The sequence below is a fragment of the Larus michahellis genome, chromosome 3 (genome assembly GCF_964199755.1).
Source record: "Larus michahellis chromosome 3, bLarMic1.1, whole genome shotgun sequence".
Lineage (NCBI taxonomy): Eukaryota > Metazoa > Chordata > Aves > Charadriiformes > Laridae > Larus > Larus michahellis.
Window position 1 is genome coordinate 67,515,183 of NC_133898.1, and position 20,385 is coordinate 67,535,567.

The 20,385-nt window shown below is 41.3% G+C and overlaps 1 protein-coding gene across 4 annotated transcripts in view; it reads right to left on the reverse strand.

Moving 5' to 3' along the window:
* The window catches only part of ARFGEF3 (ARFGEF family member 3), a 90,828-nt gene that overhangs the window by 14,355 nt on the left and 56,088 nt on the right, over nucleotides 1–20,385 (reverse strand). For all 4 annotated transcript variants that reach the window (XM_074580608.1, XM_074580607.1, XM_074580610.1 and 1 more), the window contains 14 exons: nucleotides 19,411–19,577; nucleotides 17,993–18,158; nucleotides 16,437–16,544; nucleotides 15,970–16,185; nucleotides 15,601–15,711; nucleotides 14,059–14,209; nucleotides 13,134–13,448; nucleotides 11,672–11,805; nucleotides 9,984–10,129; nucleotides 8,220–8,399; nucleotides 7,706–7,850; nucleotides 5,687–5,809; nucleotides 3,346–3,449; nucleotides 1,667–1,811 (listed from right to left, as the gene is read on the reverse strand). In XM_074580608.1, the coding sequence (XP_074436709.1) occupies nucleotides 1,667–1,811; nucleotides 3,346–3,449; nucleotides 5,687–5,809; nucleotides 7,706–7,850; nucleotides 8,220–8,399; nucleotides 9,984–10,129; nucleotides 11,672–11,805; nucleotides 13,134–13,448; nucleotides 14,059–14,209; nucleotides 15,601–15,711; nucleotides 15,970–16,185; nucleotides 16,437–16,544; nucleotides 17,993–18,158; nucleotides 19,411–19,577 (2,211 nt within the window). The remainder of the gene's footprint in view (nucleotides 1–1,666; nucleotides 1,812–3,345; nucleotides 3,450–5,686; nucleotides 5,810–7,705; nucleotides 7,851–8,219; nucleotides 8,400–9,983; nucleotides 10,130–11,671; nucleotides 11,806–13,133; nucleotides 13,449–14,058; nucleotides 14,210–15,600; nucleotides 15,712–15,969; nucleotides 16,186–16,436; nucleotides 16,545–17,992; nucleotides 18,159–19,410; nucleotides 19,578–20,385) is intronic.

Sequence of the window (20,385 nt, forward strand, 5' to 3'; positions counted from 1 at the left end):
GTCTTCCTGAGAATCAAGGAAAACACAGTGAAATCATTACTTAGTAACTGGGTTGATCATTTATTTATTCACGCCACTTCCGTGGGGCAGTATGTATGGTGACATTGTTCAGAGTCACATAGACTTTAATGATGTTTCTAGATAAGGAAACAGCACAAATCATTCAGCACAAAATCTGAGTATCTTCAAATCTGGAAGAACTGAGTACCTTTTAGAAAAACCCTCTTGAAGAGTTTGGCATGGAATACACTACATGAAAATACGCTGCATCACCGTATGGCAAAGTAGGCGAGAACATTTTGCCTCATCTTGGTACTGACTCTCAGCATTAGAGTGCCAGGTCAAACACTCTCTTCTGTCTTTGTAAAGCCAGTTTGCCTAGCAGTGTTCTAATACTGTTACCAGCTAAATAAAAATTGGGTGGAAGTTTCAGCACTTAGCTCTGACAAGAACCAGATCAGAAGGTTTCTTTGCTATAGGGCGGCATTTCTCTTCGCAGCAAGCAAGACATTGGTAGGCAGAGCCACTTCAGAACAGTAGGCAAGTGGTCCTCACCAGAGGTGGGGAGACCCTAGGTCAAGCCTGACTCAAAGCAGAGACTTCAGTGACTTGGGTCTCCTGCATCCCAGGTGAACACCCTAAAATATCCAGAGAGAAAAAAAAAAACACAAACATAGAAAGAAGAAAGTAAAAGGTTGTGGTGGTGTGTTTTTTTTTTTTAAATCCCCAAAACCTAGGACTTGTGGTTTGCTTTTTTCAGAGAGCAGCTTTTCTCTCCTTTATCCAGGGTAGCAGTGGAACAGGACAATCCACGTGGTGGAAGAGCCTAGGTAAAAGTAGGTATCAAGGGTGATTCTGGTGAGGCATGTGAATGAAATGCACTGGAGTCAGCCCACTTCCTGCCTGCTTGGAGCTGGCACTTCACAGAGGCAGCCAGGTGGGAACAGCTCAGTAGTTCAGATATTCAGAAGTGACTGTACTGCTTCGAAGGGCCATCACGAGTCTAGAAGCAGTAAGGCTGCATTTCTCTACTGCTCGGCTCCACACAGATCTAGTTCATCAAGCACCTGATTAATCTACAACCCATATAAGCCACACAAATAACCAGGAGACAAATGCCGCTTGTTTTTCTGGAGGTCATAGCACTTTTTATGGACTTTAGAAATTCAACATTTAGTTCAACAGACCACGGGACATAAGTTTGGAAACATATTTAAACAAGTATTCTTTATGTTTATAAACAGTAACTCAACATTGATATTTTTTCTGTTAAAGGCAGGCCTGCCAATACCAACCTTAAAAGGTTTTCACTCCTTTACTTCAGCTGTGGTCTAGAAAGTATTCTTGTGTTAGCTCTTAGAAATATATACTGCTTGTATTATAAATACAAGGATAACTAAAATAATATTAATTAAAATAATATTATCTTGTCCCAAGAGAGGGGCTGTATTTTTCACATTTATGAGCTGTATCTTTTAACATAAAGCAGGTGACATGACCTGGACTTCCAGGCTCTGTGTGCACACGTGTGCGTGTAGACAACAGGGAGACAATAAACTATCAAGTTTTTCCCCTCTTTTTTGTTTTCAGCAGTCGGCAAAATTTACAGTGACATGTGGAAGAAGCAATTGATTAATTCTGCAATTATTGCTTTCAATGCACTTACCAGTGTCATCATCAAAGTCGGAAAGGATGCACTCAATACCATCCTCGCTGCTGGCTGACTGTTCCTGCACTCTTCGGGGCAAGTTAACCAGCCGGCCACTGAGGAAGATGGGTTTCAAGGGCATTTTATAGATTTTGGCTAACAACTGGGGGAGGGGGGAGAGAGAGAGAAAAAAAGAGAAGAAAAGATAAATATATATGGGAAAGTTTGTAAAAGCTATCACATATAACACACACATATGTAAAATAAAATAAAACCTATGAAGACAGCGTAATGCCAGCATCTGTTCTGTTCATCCAGCAATACTGTAAGTGAAAAACCTAAATAGAGGCCATAAGTCTTCTGTTCATTGATAAGTAAGGAGTCGAGGGGAAAAAAAGAGGGAGAAAAGCAATTTAAATAACACATTTTTGGGAAGGGAGTGTGCTCCCTCCTCATTTGTGAAAGACAAATGTTACTACTTACCAATTGCACCTGTGACCTAAGAAGGTCTATTAGCTGTACACAGAATATTTCGGAGCTTTGAAGGACTAAGTAAATACTGAAAAAAGGACCTGTACAGGTTTACTTCAGAGCTTCATTGCCTGCGTCCATTACACAACAAATACAAACTCTGCAGAGTTGTGCTATAGCTGGGATGCTACTGCTATTTTACAGACCTTTCTAAAGTAAACCAGGTATTTGCAATATACAGACAAGATTTCCTCTTAGTCATTCCTGTTCTTCTACTGGCAAGGTAAAAGGTATAACAAGATAAAAATGGCTGCTGCTTTTAAAGAGGAGAAAATATTTCTGCCTCACTGTGGACTGGGGTTTGTAAGGATGAGGAAGACTGATGTGCACACAGTGTATAGATAAAATATACATTAGATATACACATAGATATTCACTAGATTTTTTGAGGTGACTGAGACAGCAAGTACAGTTTGGCATGTCTGCTGTTTATTATTCTGAGCTGCCTTATTCCTTCCTTCTCCCCTCAGTCTGTGTACTGAATCCACCCGTTATCTCTGAATTTAGACATTAAGCCCTCTCAGCTATGTATATATCCTTTGTTATGCATTTGTATTGTACCCAGAAAAAACATGGCCTGGGTCCAACAAAAAGACCTGCAGGTACTACAAACAGCATTATGAAATCAGACAAAAAACATTCTAATAACCCTGGATAATAATCTGTGCCGTGTGCAAGGAGATTACAGGAAACATGCCAGCATTCTATTTGTTAGAGATTTGCCCTGAGCTTCAGATATGCCTTCATGGTACAGATAAGCTGTTGCTGCATTTTAGAAGGTGTAATCTGTTGCTCTTCTTAGGATGTGAGAATTCTCAGGGTTTTGGGTTTTTTCCCCTTCCTTACAAATGCTGTTTACAGTAACTGTTTAAATAAGAATGAACGTAGTTTTGAATATATTACTACTAGGTTTTGAACATTCGCATTTTCCCACGTGCTCCTTGGGTCTGAGTGTTTTCATCTCCTCAGTTTTACCACTGTTGGCTGTCCTAAAAAGTATGAAATTCCTTCAGATGGCCACTCTCCACCTGTCAGTGCAGGTTATTACTGTCAGGCTTTCCATAGATGCTGGTGTGTTCATGCAAACCATCTAACCATTGATGCAAAGCCGGGAGGTTAGAACTGCTTCCTCGGCCAGGTTAGTACCTGTATAAGATTGTTCATACCTGAGAACATCTCCTGAGGTAATCAAGCGCGGGAAGGCACAAGTCTGTAGATGCAGATCCTGATCCTGGCACACAGTCACCCATCTCCTTACAATCTACTTCCCCTGGGGACAGGAAAGGCAGCATCGGGAAGGACAGAAGAGAAACAAAAACAGCATTAGTTTTCCTTTTTCATTCAGTTGTGTGCTAATGTCTGAACAGAATCCAGAAAACATCCTTTGTTTGATCTTATTAGATCCATGATTCTCCATCATGGATCACATGAATCACCCCATGATTCTCATACAAACAATACAGTAATAGTGGTCACAGCGTATACATGGATTTTTAGATGAATAAATGCTTTAATAAATACACGCCTGTTTAATAACTCTTTTGTAGGGCCTTTGGGAGTTCTTATAATAATACCTTGTAGTCATCTGTCATATTGACCCCACTCCACTTTTTTCCATGGGTGTACAATTACTTGCTCATATTCACCCTTTGCTCAGTTAATATACTAATTTTTTTCTATTAATTTGCATGCCACTGCCCTGGAAAATTCCACTACCACAAGTTCTTCCTTCTACCGTAAACAATTTTCTATTTTATGCTACAATATTTCCTTCTGTTGCCTAGTTCAGGTGTCAAGTTCTCACTGTTTCAACACTACGATATCCTCCGGCCCTAGTGTCTCAATATCACAGACGTTACGAACTCTGTGGCACCATCACACTCCTACCTTTAGGTCAGCTTCACTAAGTGCATTAAATAAGCAGATCAGCTCCGAGCCATCCTGTTGCAGAGTTCCTGCCTGGATAACTTCATGCACTCCAGTTTTTTCCCTGTCCGCACAGTCTGTTTTCTGCCCCTCTCAGCCAATGTTCTGCCCACCCTAGAATACTTGGCTCATAACCATTTTTCCAGTTTAGCCAAATACTTTCCATTCAGTGCCAAATTTGAAGCTTTACTAAATGCCTATATACATGAACATTTTATTGCCTTAAAAGCTACTCCTCTCATAAAAAACACAAGATAAATATGAAATCCTTTTATTAAATCCTACTTTATTGTCCTTTCACTACATTATTGTTTTTTCTATGTCCTTAATTATTCCCTCCATAATGTATTTTAAAGTCTGTCTGCTGTTGAGATATGCCAAGTCAGCCAATGAAGTTTGAAACCTTTAGCTTTATGTTAAAATGCACATAAACGGTAGTATATTTGCTACTGCTCATCACTGAAGTATCCCATAGTCCTGCTCCTTTAGTACAAAAAAAGATCTTGCTTTTTGATGTGTAACCATGAAGGGGACAAACTTATCTCATGAAGGTAAGAAACCTAAAGAAATGTAAGACAGGCTTTTAAATTCTCCAGAAGGAACATGAGTTCCCTCTACTGGTACTGGACATGCATCACAAGCTGAATTCTGTCCCCATTGAAATCGATGGTGAAATAGCTTCATAAAATGAGAGTAACATGAAAGACTAGGTCTGGTACGGTTAGCTGCTTCATTTAAATCAAAGGGAGTCGCTTACAGACCTTGATACCGCTGTGAATCAATATACCTATATTAAAAAAAAAAGCCACACTTTGCCCCATAAGAAGTTTTGCAATTTACATAAGAAAAAAAAATATCATTGCCACAGTTCAATGAAAAATGTCAAATGCTAATGATCAAGGCAAGCCAGAGAACACGGACGTGGGGGCAGAATGACCCAACACCATTTGCCTTTGTTCTGCAGTCTGATGAAGTACCACAGTTACTCTGCAGGGTCACCTTGACTTGACATGCCTGGTCTCCACTGCCCTCAGTAACACAACGAACAAACTAGTTATGGGGACAGAGTGGTGTTAGTTGCAATGCTCATGGTCGCCCTGAAGGTTCAGCAGGTTTTCAGCATTGCATATACCAAATTACTGCTGCTGTGGTGGGAAAGAGTAGAAAGGAGCCACGTGGCTTTGACTGCTGAATGTAAAACATAACCTGTTCTGTTGCAGACAATCCATGCTGCCACTGCACAATGCCAGGCCATTTCTGCAACCTTCTGTTGGTTCTTTTAAATCTAAATTAATATAAGCAAGTCCTGATACAAATTTAGATCAAACGAAGCAGATATTTAATACTGAGATGCATCTTTGCTGCTATAACAACTTGAAAAATGGATGGTATTAAAAATGTTTCTGAAATAATCCCTTGGTCTTGGATTTTATTTTATTTTTCTACAGCATTCTGGACTCAATTTCTTCACTCCCTCTCTCTTCCCTACCATACCATTACATAACTTAATTCTCCTCTTCTGTAGGATCAAGTTTGGCATAACATGAATTAATAGGATAAAAGGAAAATAAATATATTTACCCAGTCCTTTGACAAACTTCATAAGGCACATAATATAACTGGTGGCAGCATTGGCAAAGACCTGGATGCTGTCTGTGTTTAGAAATGCTTCAAAGACATCAAACACCGGAGCTTGGCGTTTCCCTGTGGAAATAATAAGATGAGAACTCTTCCCCATCCCCCATAAAGGTGATTTTCCAACAGTTTTTCAACAATTTAACTGAATCTGTAGAATCTCTCCCCTTCTGGGCAGACACAGAAATGATCTTAGAAATAAAACCTTCTCTTGCTCCTGAGGCAACTTGTGTAGCCGTCCACAGGATGTCATACAGACTCCCTCCTTCACCTTATCTATGAAAAATGTTAGCTTATACATGCCGAAATGGTAAAAGCAGGTTTGAGCTCTTGAACTCACCTCAGTAGCTAACGCTTCTGTTCGGTGGAGGTTTCTGGTTTCGTTCTTGTTAACTGTCAAGATGACAGCAGTCACACGGAAAACTATTCAGACTATACAGTAACAAAATTGCCTTGCTTTTCCCAAGTAGATTATCAGTCTTCAAAAGCTGATAATTTTGAAGCTTATCAAAATGCATTTTGCCATCAATCCTAACAGATCTGAAAGACCAAATTTAGGAGGAAAACCATATCCCTTACACATGACTTGTAACATTTAAAAAAACCCTTCTAATGCAGCAAAAGGACAGATTAAAGTGTTTTTCCTATATTACCCAGTTTCCATAGAAGCAAACATCTCTGGCAGAGATGCAGAATCATTCCTACAGCAAACATGGTTTGTAATAGCACTAGCAATTTGAAGCCCTGTGACTAAGTGCCTGGACAAGCACTTGCCGAGATTATCACACTAATTTACCCTGCCATGCCTATTTACAAGAAGGGCAGGAAGGAGGATCCAGGGAACTACAGGCCTGTCAGTCTGACCTTGGTGCTGGGGAAGGTTATGGAGCAGATTACCTTGAGTGCCACCATGTAGCACGTACAGGACAACCAGATGATCAGGCCCAGACAGCATGGGTTTATGAAAGGCAGGTCTTGCTGGACTAACCTTATCTCCTTCTATGACAAGGTGACCTGCTTAGTGGTTGAGGGAAAGGCTGTGGATGTTTGTCTACCTACACTTTAGTAAAGTTTGACACCATTTCACACAGCATTCTCCTGGAGAAACTGTCTGCTCATGGCTTGGACAGGCGTACTCTTCACTGGGTAAAAAACTGGCTGGGGGTCTGGTCCCAAAGAGTGGTGGTGAATGGAGTTAAATTCAGTTGGTGGCCAGTCAAAAGTGGTGTTCCCCAGGGCTCAGTATTGGGGCCTGTCGGTCTCTTCTCACAAGTAACAGGCAATAGGGCAAGAGGAAATGGCTTCAAGTTGCACCAGGAGAGGTTTAGGTTGGATATTAGGAAAAATTTCTTCACCGAAAGGGTTGTCAAGCGCTGGAACAGGCTGCCCAGAGAAGTTGTTCAAGTCACAGTCACCATACCTGGAGGTACTTAAAAGACATGTAGGTGTGCTGCTGAGGGACAAAGTTTAGTGGTGGACTTGGCAGTGCTAGGTTAATAGTTGGACTCAATAATCTTAAAGGTCTTTTTCAACCTAAATGATTCTATGATGATGTATAAGAGCAATAGGTTTCACCTAGTAAGAAAGCCAGTCCACATGAGACGTGCTGGCTGTATACAGCATGCTTTCCTTTCTCTAGCAGGACATTGACAAGGGCCCAGCCAAGCTCACTAGTCCTGCACTACTGTTTTGCTCAAAACTATTCAAGTAGGCTTGAAGTATTTCTTTCTCATTCTATTTATCTGCCAGAATCTGGAGGATAAAAAGTCAGAACAATACCTCTGCTTTCCCTCCCACCACAACTAATAAAACAGATACTTCAGTACAGTCATAGAGTCAGAGGCACTGCTAAGTGCCTCTGTTCAGGTAGGGCATTTAAATATATTGAGTTAGTTATTGTGTCCCCAAGGAATACACCAGGGGAACAAAAGCACATATGAAACAGTCAGTGCAGTATGTCCTTACCCATAGAGTATTCTCCTACAAGGTACTCTTTAACCTCTGACTTGCTGCTGCTGTGAACTGTTTCCAGGGCACTGAACAGGGGTCTCCATCCTGACTGGATCTGGGTAGAACACATTTCCACCAACTCTCCTATAGAGGTGACCACCTGCAGACAGTGCAGGAGAGGTTAAAAGAATAAAACAAAAAACCAGAACTAATACATAGATGGACCATTAGAAGGAATGAGGATGGCTTTAAACACATTCCTGGATTTCACTATGTCAGTCTAGACTAACTTTTTTTTTTTTTTAAAATAATATAAAAGTTTTATTTAATTGCTTTAAAGCCAGGTATACTGTCTCTGTGCTCTACCACAATGCTAGCTTAGGTAGGCAGATTCCTTGAAGATGATTAAAGGGCACCATTTGAAGGCAATTTGGGAAACACTCTCAAATGGACCAAGTGCACTCGGGAGACTATCCTTCTTATGGGCATGGTAGGCCAGATACAGACACCCTGATCACAGATGACTTGCCTGGTCTTGGACATCCTCATCACACAGCTCTAGTTGCATGATACGCTCAAAGGGGCGGAAAAGCGCCTCATTAAAATGAAAATGAGAAGGCTCATTCCAGTCCATCAGCACTTCAGTGAGGATGTCATGGATGAAGGAGACAGCCTTCCGGGACACGTGTCTCTCCTTATGACAGGCAGCCTGCAGGGAAAGGAAGAGTATTAGAGTTTGTCCAAGCAAAAAATTTGCTTTTAGTAAGACAATTTTAAGGGAGATAATCTCTTCATGCTGCTGAACCCTAAAAATGGCTTCACCACTAACGTGACTACGGATCCCACTGCAATGAAAATGGGAGAGTACTGCCATGGAAACAGATGACTGAGACTCTGAGCTGCCTGAAGTCCCACAAATGCCTGAAGGTTTGCTGTCAATTCAAAAAGCACAGAGCTAAAAATAAATAAATAATAAACCCCACAGAACAGAAGTAATTTCAAATATCCTTTGTTTCTACCATGTGACCATTTTTCCTTTCGAAAAAGAAGTTTCTGCATATATTCACCATACCTATCTATGCATGACCAAATGTCATTTTATATTTGGCTATTTATGGAACTTAAAAGTGATGGGAGCCTTCTCACTTTGGAAGAGCTATTAAAAAATAAACCACCAGTGAATCTGGATATAAAGATACTGTTTTGAGCAACTATGCAGGTTATGCTGAATTATGTCCTTTCCCTGATGTTGCTCCTTCCTAGTAATGCCATCATCTGCACTGAAGTCAACCAAAAAGACTGCCCAGCCCTGCAATCTAAAAACATGGAAGATACTTGAGTTTAAACTGGCTTGGGACCTTAAAACGCTTAAAAGTGTTCAAAACATGAAAAGCAATTAAAGTGGTCTCAGGCTGGCATCCAAAGGCAAGTGAGACACTAGTTTTCAAGATAAAGGGCTGTCAAAGGATACAACAAAACTCTTCTCTGCTATTTCTACTTCACTTAGTGGGATTCCGCAGAGACTCCCCAATGCCTGAACTCTGCTGTGAGATAGTCCACACGTTTTCTTGAGTCAATGAAATGAAGGGCTATGGCAATTTACTGAACAGCTCATCTTAAAACTCTGGAGAAGCATGCTCCCAATAAACCTGGGCACATGACACCCCATACCTCACCAACAGGAAGAATGGAAGTACTGCACATTTACTCATATTAATGATACAAATCAAAAAGCTCTGAGAAGCCAAGACGCCAGCATGTCACCAGATAAGACCGCAAGTTTGGTTGAGGAAAGGTTATTCGTTATGACTGAAATCCATTATGTGGCTGCTACTGGCATGCCACTGACCAGCTTCACAAGGAAGGAGAAGGAAAGGGAAAAATGTCATCATCTTCCCAGTTCAGCTGGCTGTATGTGGGAAAAGAAAGCCTGCATTCTTTTATGGGAAGAACTGCAAGGATGCAGACCTTGACTGGGAAAACAGGCAAATGGAGGAGTTACTTGTAACCTCTTAGGGTGGTTTCAGTTTTTTCACCACAGACAGACAGGAAGTATCATATTGCAAAAATCCAACACGCCATCCCTGGACCTGCCCATTTCAGTTATTTAAAAGTGCACTCTCAGTGGCAGTATTACAATATCTGACACAGTACATACAATATCCCAACAGGAGTGCAACCGGATTTGACAATATTGAGAGTTGATACACATTTTAAGAGCTATCAAACCTTCACCATCTTTTTCAGGTTTGTCATCTCTTGCACATGTTCCCATTTTCTCCCCCACTCCTACCTCTACAAGGTGAGGTGCCACCAGGCTCCAGCAGCGCATGAGGTGGAGCAATGGGCGAGATTTACTCCTTACAATTCTGAGCATGGCATCACCAAGTCGGAACAAGTGAAGTGCACTTCTCCTGTCCTGGGTAGATTTTACTTCACCTGAAAGAAAGTAAAAGAAAATAAATGGAAGGGAAGTAACAGCAGCTCCTCCATCTCTAGATGTTTAAATTGGAATTTAAATCAGGATAGACATTATTAGTATTAACTTGAGGCTGGGGGAGAAGGGGAAAGGGGGGAGGGAAAAAAAAAAAGAAAAAAGAAAAAATCAGTGTAAAACACAGCCTATGCTTGTGTAGGTAAGAGAGCAGGAGATGGACCCAAGTTTGAAGAACAACTTTAATTTGATTTAAGTTATCAATTTTTTGGGAAACATTTTAAAAACAAAGTCTTAGAGAAGTAGTGCAGAAAAGTTAAGCAAGGAGCTAAATAATTAATATTAAGACCCAAAATAGTAGTTGGAAAAACTTTTGGTGACATCTACAGGGGAAAATATAAACTCAAAATTATTCAGTTTCAGTTTGTCCTTTTGTATTTCTTATCAAGCAAAGGATGTGAAGCAAAGAATGTGAGAAAATGCTTTTCTGTTCCCCAGCCAGTAATAGTCATTATTTCCTATTGAAAGGGATTAATCTTTTGTTGCTTTTACATTTGGAAGGACACTTCATTCTCTCATTTAAAATACGCTGGTGCTTTTATCTCTAATAAAATATGTCATTAGGGGGCATACCACTTTTAATATATAAAAAAAAAATGCAATTGATTGCTTTATCCTAATTTTAGCTTCATTATTACTGACTACTGTTGATTGACTGCTAAATACACGATAAGAGGGTCACCATTTATTAAAAATAAAGTAATTAATGTTGAGGCCTGAAGACAAGCAAGAGCAAAAAATGAACAACTTGAAGTGTCACACTGAGAAAATGAGTAGCAGCACTTCAGGGAGAGGAGAAAACGACTACATTTGAGACATATACCAGATAAAATCCACGTCTGCCACAGGACAGAGCAGGGCCCATATAACTAATGTAACTTCTAAAGGCACCGTACAAATTTAAGTGAAAGATCTTCCTTTGGGTCCAATTCTTCTGCTCTATTTGAGACGGTGATGGAAATGACAATTTACAAGCTTTGTACTGTAAGGTATACGCTCCACTCTGCTGGGGAAGTGCAAGCAGGACAAATCCCACTGCTCTATCTGACATTCTTCAGTTCTGTGCTTTGTTTGCTGTTGCCCATTTTCTGAATACTTCTGAGGTTATCCCACTGCCAAACGTCTAGCCTAAATCCACTGTCTTAGGTATATGTTCACCCAATTTCCTTACTGGATTGGGCTCCAAAATGGAGCTGTGATTAAATATTTGTGGATAATTAACACAAGTCCAAGAATCAAAGGAATGTCCTCTGAAGTGTTTCATAGCAGGTGTGGATGTGGTCCCTGTCCAAAAAAAGTGCTCAACTTTTTCTATAGACTTTGAATTTCTCCTACAGAAAGATCTTATTAGACTAAGTACTGTGCTTTATTTATACCTAGGAATTCAATTGGAAAAATTAAAACTATAAGACTACAAAGCAAGTCTTGTGTGCGATATAGTTGTATACGAAACACAGAACTCTGTAAGGGATCTTCAGGTGATTTACCTGGCATTGCTAGGGAGTAATCAACTGTATCTGTGACCGAATGGAAAAGCTGGGCCTGAGAAGCCTTCTTGAGCTGGTAAAGGAAACCTGCCAGCGCCATCAAGTTTAACTTGTCAGCGGCATCTTCAAAGAGCCTGTGAGTAAAAGAACAAAATCTAATTGAAAACTTAATGAGATGCAGACTTAACTGTGTATCTAAAACTCTTATCTGCACACAGCTGCTACATGTTGCCTTTGGTGACACACTGGGTTATTGAGGGCTTTTTCATTTATATAGTGCTACAGAAAGACTTTGATCCAGAAGCCTTATTAATTGATAGGTGGAAAGTAGAGCGATGTAGGAGCAATCAGAACCTTTCCAAGATTCAACTGCGGTACTAAAACAAAAAGTCACTTTTTTGAGGAATCAACTCTTGCCCGTTACTGTATTTTAATGCTACAAGCAGCTTATAAACAAGTAATCGAAAAATCAGTGAGACTATTCCCAGTCCTCACAACATAGATCATCATAGCTTCACTGACTATAGAGTTACACCAGTTTGCTTCATCTGAAGTTACAGGCCCTTACATGAAAAACAAATTAATTCAAGTCTTAAACCTAAAGTTACTGTACCTGAATTGATGTTTAGGAATATAAACAAGAGTTGTTATTTTCAGCTGCAATGAGCTCTTAAGATTTAAGAGTTAAAACCTGCACCCTTAAAGCAGTAAACTTATGCTTACATAGGAGGTAGGTTCCACAGAGATCACAGTGAAATTCCACATGGTGCTGCCACAAGTTGACACAAATATGATTTTCTGACATTGCTTTGCATGAAAAACTTTCTATAGTCCTGGGAAATGGGGACTGAGTCCTAATAACATCTGCACTGAAATATCAGTGCGGAAATCAAACCTGCAGCATTAAAATTAGAGTACTGCTATTCTCTAATCCTCAGAACTAAGTTGTGTTGTGAGGTTCCTGAATAAAAGGTACATTCCATGCACAGAGTAAAACTTCTACAAGCAGTGTTGGTATACATTACTTTTTCCTCCGAATTTACAAATAATGCCCTCCTATGGACAAAGAATGCAAAATGTCATCTGGGAAAAAAAAGGGGTATTAGAAGCATGCAGACCCGGGAAATTTTCAATTCTAGCCTGGACTGCCAAAAGAATAGCAGAAATAGCACAAAAGTCTGTGACATATCAGTCTGCAGACCATGTTGTAGGGACGCTTAACCCAGACATTCTGTGACCATGCTTGGCGCCCTTTCCTCCTCCAGACACGTTGGGGAAGGCCGACAAGCTGTCCATGCAGTCCCGACAGCTGCTTTCTAACTGACACTGGTCTTGTCACTAAGTCCCTTCCCATCGGGACAAGACACCCACTTATTTTGTCTGCTTTAATGGACGTAACAGATTAATTTACAAGCAAGCAATAAATACACCAGTCTCAGGATGCATTTGATTTACTTTTTACCTGTCAGCTTGCGTCGAGAGTGTGAGAACAGCCTTGGCAGCACTGGTCCCACACAGCAGGCTGCCTCCACGGAAGTCGAAAGCTCTGCCCTTACTGCTCTCCTTGATGAGTTCCTGGATAGAAACTGGCTGAATGACAGGATTGCTGCTGAGGGTGGCCTCCTGCTCAGGGGTCAGTGCCTGGGGAGACTCCCCAGGCTCAGAGTCTGGGTGCAGCCCTCCATGTGCCTGCTGTGACTGGGTGATGGTAAGGGAGGGCTGGGAAGCACCGTCGCTGAAGTGGGTGTGCTCCAGTGTGCCGATGTACTCACACACCCTGAGAACAAACAGGACAAGCAAAACATGAATAAAACCCCCAAAACAACAACTCCTCCCTTCCCTCACTAATCACCAGGCTCACTGAAGAGATGCTTGGGTCTGTACTTCAGAGGTGAATAAGAAGGATGGTGCAAGTACAGCCCTCGGCTGCCTCACAGCCCCACCACTGTGAGAAGCAGCTTACATGGAAACCCACTGCCAATTTGCAGGCATCAATTTCTACATCTAAACCAGATATGATGCACTGGACATTCTCCTCAAACCATAACCAGACAATCTCTAACTCTTAGACTACGTATAGGTAACCTGTCGTCTTAAGATTCTTTGGCATCCTGTGTGCCTAGATAGCAAAAAGTTTAGTGGAGGTGCCTCAAAAGCCCATTTAGGTTCCTGGCTCTGCCACAGTCTTCTGGTAACTTTGAAGTTTCTAAGCACTGATTTTGTCTCTGAATAGTGGTGGAAAACAGCACTGTCTTTTCTCTCACTGCTACTGGCAGTTAATTCACTCTGACACTGTTTATACAGAACGCCCCCAGGGCATGGAAAGTCCTTTTTCTCAGTCCATTACTTTCAGGCAGCATGGTACAAATTCTGTTTCTGGTGCATACCTGAACACATGAGGCCAACAGTCCTGGTTGTGGCTTCCCATCTCCAGGCCCACGTTAAGGACTGCATCCATACACAAAACATGAGCAGTGTGCAGGCAGACTCCCTGCACTTTCCCCATCTGCTCCAGTTTCTGCTCCACTTTCTGTTTCACTGCACCATGAAAAATAAAAAAAACATTAGCTTCTCCAGCTTCTAAACAGACACCAGTTTGTATATAGGGTGATGGCAAAGATATACAGTCCAAAAGCTATAAAAGAACGTGGATTTTAGACAAAAAAACAAATCAGAGAAACCCATTTCTTCCTAATAAACGTAAGGCAGTTTTAAAATTAAAATTGTTTTTGACTGATCTTACATGCATGAAAAAAAAAAAAAATATCAACGCCAGATTGACACCCTCCACCTCCAAATTCACATCTTGCTGCCCACAGAACAGATGCAGACTGCAAGTGATATCACATGTTTCTCTTTCAAGCTGGCTGGCTGGATATTTATTATTTTTACCAAAATCTCATTTTCTATGGAAAAAGAAGTTTTCAGATTTCTCATCTATTTCCACATAAAAGTTTCACCAAAGAGCTTTTGCTAATGGATACTCTTGTCAAAGCAAAACTAATCCTGGTCTGAACTACAAGCATTTGGACTTCATTCTTTTTCCCCGAGAATCTCTGAAAAGCTTATTTTTCATGCTGCCTTGGAACGGAAACCAATTTTGAAGCTTTGCAAGCTTTCATAGAACAGATCTGTTGGCCTCTGGCCACCACTACTGCCTCCTCTTTGGTTCAGCTGGCCAACTCGCCTCAGTCATAGCTAGCAGAGTGGTCAAAAGCTAGTTTGTGCCCAGGCCTACTCAATTTTGTTTTCTCTACTCAGACATCAAATTCAAGTGCCAAGCAGGGTGATTTGTGCAACACTGTGTTTTGTTATGGGCTTCTTTCCATTAGATTCAGATGTCAACAGACACATTTTATATCCAACAGCCATTGGAGACAAAAATTGACTTTCCTGACTTCCAGTGGGTTTGAAGTAGTAGTTTAGAGATGCAGGACTTTTTACATGTTATACATATCTAATTTTTTTATTCCAGCTTCATTTAACATGATTCAGAAACGGTTTTAAGTATCTGATGATGACAGAAGACAACCAAGGATGTATACACAAGACAGGCAGAAGGACGCAAACTCAGCTTATATGACTACCCAACACTTTGAAAAAAATTATTGTTTCTCTGATGCCCTCTAGGTTGTACTGCTATCACAAGGATTAAAAAGTGCATATTTCAAAAACGCTGTTGGCTTATCTATTGTTCCACTGATTTCAGTTCCAGATAAAATATAATTAGTGTGACATAATGTTAAGACTCTAGGACAGCAGGACATGTACTTTACATGCCTCTAGACATACAATCCATATGCTTACAAGCGAGCGGTGCACAGTAGTGGCATTCCCCTCTGTCCTTCTTCTATGAGTAGCAAAGTAATCACCAGTTGCATCTTTGCAGGCAATATGAGATAACGTAGATAATTTAATCACATAGTTACCTTGAGCTATAGTATCACTGGCCTCTTGGATTTCTTTTTCTTCTTTCTCTTCCTGGACACAGGAGGCAGCAGCCATTTGTGCAAGAGCAGACGCACAGTTAGCAGCAACTCCTGTAAAGCAACAACACAACTACAGTTTAATCAGCGCTTCCTCCCCACTCCCGTGCAATCTCAACAACAGGTTGTGACAAGGTAAGTTGGCTGGATATGTCTATGCTGTAGGGCAGGTGGGCTCTATGGGGAGTCCTACAGTCTAGGTTCCTATCCAAGACTGGAACAGGATGCTGCTTTTCTCCCTCCCAAATTCCTTCAAGGAAAGTTACCGTCCTGTTTTGTGAGTCTGCCATGGCATCCCACGTGCGGCAGTACCTAGAGCACAGCTCAGCCGGGCTGCCCTCCTCAATCCATCCAGGCTCAGACAGATGGAGTCTTTCTCCTTTTGGTTCTGCTCCTTGGCTCCTTCTGCTCCCAAGATGAAGGCCAGCCCCTTGGAGCTGCCTGCCATGCGGCCAGTCAGTGGTGTGGACAAAGTGTCAATCAAGTTCTTCCAACAGCCGATTAAAAGGTATCGGGCAAAAGCAACTCCTGGAGTGAGAAATGCATTACTACTACTACTGGAAAATGACATAACAGCAGCTTTATCCTCAGCGGTAAAAAAACCCAAGTCATATTAGTCCTCTTCATGCTGGACTACCAATTCACGTGTAGGATGTATTGACATACTTCCCTCAACCCTTAAATTGTTGTTCTAAACCACAAATTATCTGAATATGCTTATGGTATGTAACAACCCGCTGCTGGTAGAAACGCTTGTGCATATAATACAGTCTTAATACCTGCAACAACAGAATCGTCTGTCTTCCGGTTTTGGGAAAGTGGAGATTGAGCTGAAGCTGATGCCATCAATTGGCCACCAATTGCACTGCTTCCCAAGCCATCGATGTCTGACAGAATATTAAAAAACAACAACAGATTACTATTCAACACAGAGATGGTATAAGGAAAGCACCTCCTACTGGCTCTTTGTTCAAATAAGTACTAGCACTCATGACTTCTCAGGTATGCATTTTAGTTCTCTGGCAGGCTTCTGAAGCCTTGGCATAAACATGAGCTGTGGCATCTTATGCTTTGCCCAGTATAACCAAAATGTTCTTGAAGAAGGGAAATATCCCACTCTCAAAAGTGCCCGTACTGTACCGTATCGCCTCGCCCCGTCCCCCCCCGACGTTACAGAGTCAACAGCAAAGATTTCATGGTATTTCTTACAGTTCAGATCTTCCCACACCCTTAAGTCTCCACATTTCTTAATATAACCTTTCAAATCTTGCTAAATCCTGTATCTAGATGTTCCCAAATCTCAGTCTGAGTCCTCAAGATGCACTGGGATTCTATGTCTGAAATGTGATTTTTAGTAGACCTATGTAGGTTCAACCTCAAAAGAAATACAACCCTTTCTCCAACACAACAAAAGACCAGCTTCTCACAGAGAATTTAATGTTAGGGACGTCAGGTTGATTTCCTTTCTAGCAGTCCCTGTCTGTCACTTCTCCACATACTTCATGGCTATTGTTTTTCCAAAGTGTTTCTTTCAGCTTCTCAGCAAAATAGCTAAAAGCAACACTGAGCTCAATACAGTCAGCAAAAAACTTGCAGAGCACCACTCTTTGATTACCAGTTAATGGCTCAGCAGAAACCAGTGTTCTCCCTGTATATACTGTTTTAATTACCTCCTTGTAATCATACAGTATACACATTCAAGCAAGCAGTGCATTTTATATCAATACAATTTCATAGCCATCCTGCCACCTTTCAGCTGATACCATTTGATTTTTCCCTCAAAGGAAGCTAAGGATTATTTTTAAGCATTTGCTAGAGGTGCTCCAGGTTTTCAGCTCCTCTCTAGCGCCAGTTGGCATATCCCTGGCATAGCACAAATCTGAACCAAGGGGAGCCCAATCTGTGGTAGGCTTCCAGGATCAGACGCCACTATCTATATTTGTACTGCACCACAGGCACACTGAAATGGCTTTGCTATGACACCAAGAAAACAGCAGCCTTACCACTTATCATTAACTGGTACCAAGTCTACCAGAACTGAAGCTGACAGAATTAAGAGGTGCTTTGGTTCAGTGAACAAACCTACTGTCCCAGTCTCCCAGGGACAGCTGTTGTTAAACCCACGCCTCAAAACCTTTCTGTCCGATCCAAAACAAACACTCAAGTACCTGCCACAGTTAAGTCTGATTCCTTTTCTACTGGTAATTTTGTGAAACACCATATGTTGCGTGATGACATGCTGTTCTGTATGTAATGCAATGAAGCAGCATGCTATTGTACCTCACTTTAGACACGCATTTGGAAGTTAGCCTTGCCACCATAACGTGGTACTGACCGGTCAGCATGGTGATAAGTGGAAGGCTGTGCTCTTCAGGGCTTCCCCAGTATCCAGCTTCCCCCAGCATGTTCCTTTCTAGTACCTGGTGGTACAGTTCTTCAACCCAGGCCTGGGAAAATACCATCAACACTCCGCTGGACTGGACCTGCTTCATGAACTCCTTCTGCAGGGAACCATAAAAGCCAGATTAAGACAACAGTAAGCCTACAGCACGAGCCTCAGCTCCTAGATCTACTCCTGAGCATAAAGAAATGCAGGAGTAGAGATGAAGTTATGCAAAGGTAAGAATTAACCGAGGATTGCAATGTGTCTCTATGGAAAATGACATGAACATGAAATGTTCCCTTCTTTTATTGCAGTTCATGCAAGATACAAATCACGACGACAGTTCTTGCACAGTGACAATGGCACATGCTGATCTCTGTTTCCACAAGGCAGGGGTAGGATCTCAGTTCCAATAAAAAGAAGCTGTGGCACCTAATGCTGCCTGTCCAGCAGTCAGGCCCTTCTGCATTGAACAGTCACCACAGATGAACTGGGGCCCAACTGGATATCCGAACAATTTTCAACAATACTCAGGTCATGCTCAGGCCTGCTGTGCACAGTGCTGCCCCTAGAGAAGGTTCTGAGACACAGATTTGCTCCCACAGCTGCTGAAGAACATACCAGAACTGATGTTAAAACCCACTTGTTTTTGAGGTCTTCTAGAATATAAATTCTCTTATATCGGAAAACATGGCAATAATGGTACATTTTGACAGAATTTTTTTGGTTTTCATTTTTTTCCATATATCACTGATTTTTTTTTAGTTTTAGGAAAACTCTGAAATGACTTCTCTTGGGCAACTTAGTTGAAAAACATAGATTCATGTCTTATAACTCTAGCAGCCTTCAAAACAATTTTTAAAAAGCCCGAGAAGCTGAGGAATCCCAGGTCCCACAAAAATCATCAGTTCATATTGCTAAAACCTAATTATTTTTCACTCTAACTTCTCATGTCTTCATCTGCATAAATACAAATCAACTATTAAGCAAAATGTTTGTCATTATACTCAAAAGTAGTTGCAAGATGAAGGTATGTCCCTTGATAATGTGCACAAACAATACTTGCTGCATCACACAATGCTAATGAAGATCAGTTCTGAAGACAGAGTATCTATCAAAATGACTGCTACTTTAATGATGATCAGTAAGCAGTATTAAATTCCTCCCCCGAATTACAGAGAAGCTGTGTAATTCAGATGCATGACATTTATCATGCAAGATTCATGAGCAGCTTGGAGAACGCTTCATTTGCAATTATTATTTCTCACTTAGCAAGCAGCCTGAAGGCTTTATGTGTGGGCTGTTTTAATGTGAAAGGAAGCAAAACAATTTTTCTTTTTTTAACAATTTTCTCATATTCCCCAACTCACCAGCAACACAGGGGCTTGGGCAGGCTTCTTTCTGTAGTAATCAGAGTTGGCCAATTTTAGGTTGAGCAGCAGAGTGTAATGTGAGACCATGTAGAGACTGTCTGCGTTCATCAGAGTCTGGAAGCTGAAATTTAGGTTTCCCTCAAATCCTGGTGAGTGCATCATACCTAACAAAAACACCATGTGAGCTCTCACATTTTACACAGATTTTGCCTGGAAAAAAAAAATCAGAAACTAACCCTAGCATTTCAGCAGCAACAGATTGCTAGAATAGTCAATGATTCATCAGTAGAAATTACTCTACTAAATACACTAGAATAGGGAACAGAAAAGTAAGTACTCCATCTAGAATACGGTGCTGCAAGGTAAACTGAACACTCCAGTCACAGTCCAGCAAAGCAACATGCTAAATCCAAAATACACAAGGAGCACTAGCATTCATTGGGATGACTGCCAGGTACAAAGCAAAGGGCAGGATACATCTGCAACGCCAACTGGAAAGGTGAGGTGGGAGGGGGGCGGAGGCAAAGCCTTTGTACTTAACTGAGCGTACATTGCACCAAATGGTGCTAATGAGGGTGACAGCCCTTTTAACTCCCCAGTAAATCTGTCCTGGCTAAGTGAGTTGTTGGATGGGAACTGGAGTGCTCGGCACCTTGCACGATCAGGCTGTAATTACCATTTTCTCCGTGGCCTAGAGGTATGTGGACAAATATTTGGGGCCGAGATGGCTGGAACTCGTTACAACTCCAAGCCCTGTTTAGCTCATACAAGACCTGATTTCTAGATAGCTGAGCATTTGCAGCTCTGTCAGACCCTTAAGCCACGTGTAAGCGCTCAGTACTCCTGAAAACACTATTTGTATGCAAGGACAGCATGCCCAGCGGCACAATCCCTTCTTCCCAGGTAGGATGGATGGCACATACATTTTCCTCTGAGTTAGCTGACCTACTGGTAGAAAAGCATAAATCAAGT